General features: G+C 43.6%; 1 protein-coding gene across 1 annotated transcript; it reads right to left on the reverse strand.

Moving 5' to 3' along the window:
* Positions 1 to 3,474: 3,474 nt before the first annotated feature.
* LOC145401629 (protein GVQW3-like) lies at positions 3,475 to 3,828 on the reverse strand. The gene has a single exon (XM_080273823.1). The coding sequence runs from the start codon at positions 3,826 to 3,828 to the stop codon at positions 3,475 to 3,477; it is 354 nt and encodes a 117-aa protein (XP_080129949.1).
* Positions 3,829 to 6,732: the final 2,904 nt, after the last annotated feature.

Raw genomic sequence — 6,732 nt, forward strand, 5'->3', positions numbered from 1 at the left:
GAATGACGGGGGTGGGGGGGGGTGATAAGAAGGAAGAGAGGGGGGAGGACGGGAGGGATGTAGGAAGAGGATGGAAAGGAGGGACGGAGGAAGAAGGACGAGAGGGAAGGAAGGGAGGGCGAAAGGCCAAAAGGGAGGGAGGGAAAGTGAAGGGAGCAAAGGCAGGAGTTAAGACAGGAGGAAAGGAAGGGATGGGGAAAAAGGGAGAGAAAGTATAAACAGATTGGCTGAGAAACGAAAGGGAAAGATGGCAAAACAGACTTCTGTGTATAAAAGGATGGTTTTTAATAATATGTATAGTACCTGAGAGTGTCAGTAATGTAGCCATTAACGCTTCCATGGCCCATACATCTCTAATATGGTAATCCAACTGACGCCATATTATTTTATTCAACTGAAAGTGAGTATAGGAACCTGCAAGTGTTACTACTGTCATCATTAGCCCTTTCATGGTCAAGACATAAATATCTATTCTGGCTGAATGATTTTTAAACACCTGAGAACGAACATCTTAAAAGTGTTGACAGAAAGGCGCAAGAAGGGAGAGACGGCAATACGTGAAGGAGAGAAGAATTACAAGATAACCTTTGGCTACAAGTCTTTTTTTCATTCTTGACACACCAGACGATTTTCTTCAGGTCAGAAGAGACATCTCGACCTGAAGAAGTTACAGTAGGTGCAGCTGTGAATTTGTGCAATACATGGTGCTAAGAAACTCACACGATAGTCAAGAATAACACTACGGAGTAAAACGTTACAACTAGTAATATTATAACACAGGGTTTGCTTGAAGTTCTCGGAACTTTGGAGTCTAAAGACTGCAAGCGGAAGCCTGACGACACTTTAAACGCCTCTCGGATACCAAATCACACACAAAGATTGTACTGCGAACTTTATTGTTAACAACTGTGGTCTTTCACACTTGATAGGATGAATCTGGGAGTAAGAAAATTGACAATACTTATAAAAGTAAATATAATGAAAGAGAAGCATTTGGAAGCTGAATGCTAATCCCCCGCCAGAATATGCTGTTGCCCAAGTCCAAGATGTTGGCCAAATCTTGATCCCCTGAAGGTTTCATGTTGATAGCTCAAGCTGTTCATGTGATATAATGGTGCTAAGGGCGGGCGATAAAAACTAGTTGATCTTTGGCAGCCATTTTGGTGACCTTGACCTTGACTCGGAGAGCCCATTTTTGAACTCAGCCAAGATTTTGACCATTTCTTGGTACCCTGAAGGGTTCATGTTGATAGCTCAAGCTGTTATGAGATATAATGGGGACACACACACACACACATACACACACACACAAACACACACACAAACACACACCCACACCCACACCCACACCCACACACACACACACACACGCACACACACACACGCGCACACACACACACACACGCACACACACACACACACACACACACACACACACACACACACACACACACACACACACACACACACACGACGCACACACACACACACACACATACACACACACACAAACACACACACAAACACACACCCACACCCACACCCACACCCACACACACACAGAGGTGGGCAAAAAACATCGCTCCGCCTTGTAAAGGCGGGCGATAATAAGGCATCAAGAAGTATGCTACGGTAGTAGCAGTTGTAACCCCGGGGTTCATTTGCACGTGAAACAAGTAGGCTACAGTAAGAAGTCGCTTCCTTCCTGCAGTCCACCATTTCCATTTCAGGGGACAGTGAGCTGAGGGGCCTTTGCACAACCAGGTAGGGGAACCGCCAAGCTATGTCAATGCCATCGCGCGAATGCCCCCCCTCTCCCACACCAGCACCAGCAACACAACCCGTCTAACAGGACTGTCTCTTAGGCCCACACAAAGCTGAGAAGTCCAGGGCTCTGGTACGGGCAATGGGCTGTGACCTCCGTCAGCAACTATTTTATTTTTTCCCAAAAAACTGTCAAGAAACACCCTACACCCGAGGATTCTTAACATACTGAAAAAGAGAAAGTTCTGCACTACAAATGCACCTTACAAATAACAACAGCTGTATGTATATGTAAAAAATCTCTCCTAGACACAAAATGCAAAATAAAATACAAAAGGAGAACATACGTAATGTTACTGGTATGATCCTACCCAGGCAAATATGCAGCTGCTAGGAAACATACGCGATAGTCAAGAACAGCAGGAGTATGACATTAGGGAGTAAAACATTACAACTAATAATATTAATAGAGCCTTCATTGACTTCACTGCTGTTTGGCATCTTCTGTCTGAAATGGTCATCTTCTGCGGGGGGTCTCCTCTAAGATGAGTGAAATAGTCTCGTAGTTGCAACAGCAAAATAAGATGTCATCGTAATGAATGGGTGTAATGAAACTTTTTTTTTTTTTTACTTATTCGTAATGATTTGTCCCTTCTATGCTAAACAAAAATGTTTAGCAGGAACATGAGTGAAATGAGGCAGACGTCATAACATTACATGGTACTTGGGTGGAGTACATCATGCACTCACTCACTGTAATGCTGGCTTTGCTTGACCCTACGTCAGTGATGCTCAAGCTGGGGGCACAAGGAGACAGGGAAATTAAGAATGGTCTGAGGTGTGTGTGTGTGTGTGTGTGTGTGTGTGTGTGTGTGTGTGTGTGTGTGTGTGTGTGTGTGTGTGGCCATCTGAAGAGAAAGATAAGGATCCCAAAGACTTACGTGGATCCTTCAAAAGTTCTCGGTCTCACTCCCGACCCCTCCCCCCCCCCAAAAAAAAAAAAAATATTGTTCTTGTGTTATTTCTCATCATAGTCACCACGAAGTTCAAAGCTCTTGGTCCACCGATGTTCAAGAATTGCTATTCTGTTGCGGAAGAAGGTCGCCTGTTGAGCCCCCAGACACGCCTCAGCAGCATGAATGAATTCATCCTCATTCCAAAAACGATGACCTCGCAGATGGGATTTCAGTATGAGAAACACGCAGAGGTCAGACGGAGCCAGGTTGGATGAGTAAAGAGCACAAGGCAACAGTGCAGAGCCACAGTTGGTTGCAACAGCCACTGCCATCTTTGCTGTGTGGACTGGGGCATTGTCCTGGAGCAACAGCACACTCCGTCTCAGTTTTCCTCTCCATTTCTGTTTGATTGCATCTATCGAGTGTCGCATTTCTGATGCATAATAGGCCCCATTAATGGTCTGACTCTTTTGCATGTAGTCAGTCATGAGAACCCTCTGTCCCAAAACACTGAGGCCATCAGCTTGCTGATGATGCAACTGGCTTGAGATTTTTGGGAGGTGGAGAACCGTGGTGTTTCCATTGCTTGCTTTTATTTTTTTGGTTTAGGTTCAAATTGATGAACCCATTTCTCATCCTGGGTCACAAACCTCCGGAAGAAGTTTGTTGGATCAGCCAGGAAATGTGCCAAAAGTGTCTTTGAAGTTTCCAACCTGGTCAGTTTCTGGTCTGGTGTCAAAATTTTGAACACCCATCATGCAGACAGCTTGCTCATACCCAAGATGTCAGTCAAAACTGTGCGAACTGAGCCTGCACTGATGCCCAGGGTATCGGTTATCTGTTGCACAGACAGACGTCTGTCATTCAAGTCCATGCAGTGAATAGTCTCTACTTGATCGTCCATGGTTGATGATTTGAGGTGTCCTGACCGTGGGTAATTTTTGATGCTCTCCCTGCCCCGCTTGAAATCAACAGGCGACTTCTTTATGGCTGAATAACAAGCAGATTCTTCACCAAGTGTGTTGACCATGTCTTCATGCATTTTCTTGAAGGTTATACTCTTTTTCTGCAGATACTTGATCACAGCACGGGCTTCTGTCCTGTCCATTTTAGTTTTTTTTTTTTCTCTCTAACCTACTGAATTTCAAAGGGCATCACCTGCAAACTAACAAAGACAAATGTTTTTCATGTGTACAGTTATGAGGCTTTATTGTATACAGCCATACTCAGAAGTTATGGTTACTGCTTTTGTTTCTGGCCACGCCCTGAGAACCCACGAATGATGACGGATGGGTCACACTTTGTTACTGAAAATGTCATCATCAAAATCTTTGTTTCCGTTCCTAAACAATACACAAACTTGCTCTCTCATATCAGTCACGTCTAGACGTGACAACTGACAAGTTCCTGGCATACGCACATATATTTCTGTTTCCATGTGAGGAATATTAAAAATTATGAAACAATAAAAGAACCAGTCAGCATTGGAAACCATTTTAGTAAATTGCAAAGAATGCTAGTTGGTTTGTTTTAAAAAACATCAAGGAAATTTTACAAATCAAAAGGGAATTATGTACATGGATATGTGTGTGTGTGTGTGTGTGTGTGTGTGTGTGTGTGTGTGTGTGTGTGTGTGTGTGTGTGTGTGTGTGTGTGTGTGTGTGTGTGTGTGTTGTGCAGTAAACAGAACAGTGCACAGTGTTAAGAAATTAGAATTCAGAGTGCAAAGACTTAAGTGCAGAGTGCAACACTGATTTCATTAAAGTACAATGGAGCGCAAGTAAGAACAGAGTGTGCAGTGTTAAGAAAACAGGATTCAGAGTGCATACGACCAAGTTCAGTGCAAGACTTGATTACTGTAGGTGCTTCAAGTACACCTTTTTACTGTCAGAGTCTGAGAGGAGGCGGGTTATTCATCGAGCTGGCCAGAGACTAGTTGTAAATACCCAGAATGTTTAATATTATACTGTATTTTCCATACTCACCTCTAAAACCTCGTTCTCTGGTTCCTTTGCATTTATTTGACCCTTTTATGTCCCTTATGGAAAAGTTTGGAAGGAATGAGAGAGTGTTTTTGATCGGTGATATGAATGGTAAAGTCGGGAATGTGAAGGTGGATGGAATAGTTGGTGAGTGGGGTGTGCCTGCTGAGATAGATGAGAATGGGAGTGCGTTAGTGCACACTTGCGCTGGGAGGGGGTTGATGATAGCCAATACCCTTTTCAGGCATAAAATGATCCACAGGTATACATGGCGAGTGATGAGAAGGGTGGGTGGTGAACTGAATGAAAGGAAGGCAATGATTGATTGTGTGTGTGTGTGGATGAAAGGATACGAAGATGTGTAATGGATGCAAGAGTTTATAGAGGTTGGGGGAGTGGACTTTCTGACCACTACTTGGTGGTGGCCAGAATTAGAATTCAAGTAAGATGGAGGAATAGAAGAAGGGAAAGACGAGAGGAAGGAGTAGTTGCAAGGAGAGTGGAAAGGTTACAAGAGGATGAGAAAAAGGCAGAGTATAAGAGAGAAGTGAAGGAACGATTGGGCAAATATGAATTGGAGCAGACGGGAGACGTGGAAGGTGTGTGTAAGATATTTACGGAAGAAATGTGTGCAGCATGTAATGTAGTGTGTGGAAGGAAGAGAAGATGGAGGGGGGTGCAAGGAACAGCGTGGTGGACTGAAGAGCTGAAACAGGCTGTGGGACAAAAGAAGAAAGCATACAATGAATGGATGAGAAATAGGGGCGTGGAAGAAGTTGAGAGGCGGAAGAGAGAGTTATATGTAGAAAGAAAGGGAGAGGTGAAAAGATTAGTAAGAGAGAGTAAGAAGAGAGTGGATGAGGAATTTGGAAGGAATTTGAGTGTAAAGTGGAGGGACTGTAAGAAAATGTTCTGGAAAGAGGTGAAAAGAGTAAGACAGGGTGGAAGTGAAGTTAGCAGGGGAGTTAAAGATAAAAATGGTAGATTATTAGTGGAGAAGGGAGAAAAAGTGAGCACATGGAGAGAACACTTTAAGGAATTGTTGAACATAGAGGATGAAAGTAATGCGAGTATAAGTGGCTGGGGAATGGCTGGGAGAAGGAGGGAGGTGAGAAGACAGGAAGAAATCAGAGGGATAGAAGTTGTGGAAGCAATGAAGAAAGTTAAATCGGGGAAAGCCCCAGGAATTGATGGACTGTGTGGTGAAATGCTGAAGCATGGGGGAGAGATAGTGGTAGAATGGATGTGGAAGATGTGCAGATTGGCCTGGGAGGAAGGTAGAGTCCCGGAGGATTGGAAGTCAGGTATAATTATTCCCTTGTACAAAGGAAAAGGGGAAAAAGAAGTGTGTGGTAATCGTAGGGGCATTTGTCTTCTTAGTATAATAGGAAAAGTGTATGGTAGGATACTTATTGACAGAGTTAGAGAAAGAACAGAGAAATTAGTTGGAGAAGAACAGGGAGGCTTTAGGAAGGGAAGAGGTTGTGTAGATCAGATATTCATTCTTAGATCTTTACTGGAAAAGTTTCTAGAGAAGGGAAAGAAGTTGTATGCGGCTTTCATGGATTTGGAAAAAGCATTTGACAGGGTGGATAGACAAGGATTGTGGAAAGTGTTAAGAATATATGGAGTAGATGGGAAGTTGTTGAATGCTGTGAAGAGTATGTACGATGGTGCGAAGGCTGCAGTGCGTGTGGATGGTGAACTAAGTGAATTTTTCTCTTTGAAGGTTGGGTTGAAACAGGGATGTGTCATGTCTCCATGGTTGTTCAATCTGTACATGGATGGGGTAATAAAAGAGGTACAAGGTAGGGTAGTGGATGTTGGAGTGGCCCTGGTGAGAGAGGATAGTGTTTGGAAACTCCCTATACTGTTGTTTGCAGATGATACTGTGTTGTTGAGTGAAGACGAAGGGGAACTGCAAGGCTTGGTGGATGAGTTTGGAAGAGTGTGTAAGAAACAGAATCTAAAGGTGAATGTAGGGAAGAGTAAAGTGATGGTCCTTGAGAGAGGTGAAGTCAGTGAATGTA

Source organism: Coenobita brevimanus, chromosome 56 (genome assembly GCF_032717465.1).
Source record: "Coenobita brevimanus isolate Jiangsu-jjx chromosome 56, ASM3271746v2, whole genome shotgun sequence".
In the NCBI taxonomy this organism is placed as follows: domain Eukaryota; kingdom Metazoa; phylum Arthropoda; class Malacostraca; order Decapoda; family Coenobitidae; genus Coenobita; species Coenobita brevimanus.

Bases quoted from the DNA above. Each gene is read 5' to 3' on its own strand.
- LOC145401629 (XM_080273823.1), bottom strand. From the start codon at position 3,828: ATGGACAGGACAGAAGCCCGTGCTGTGATCAAGTATCTGCAGAAAAAG.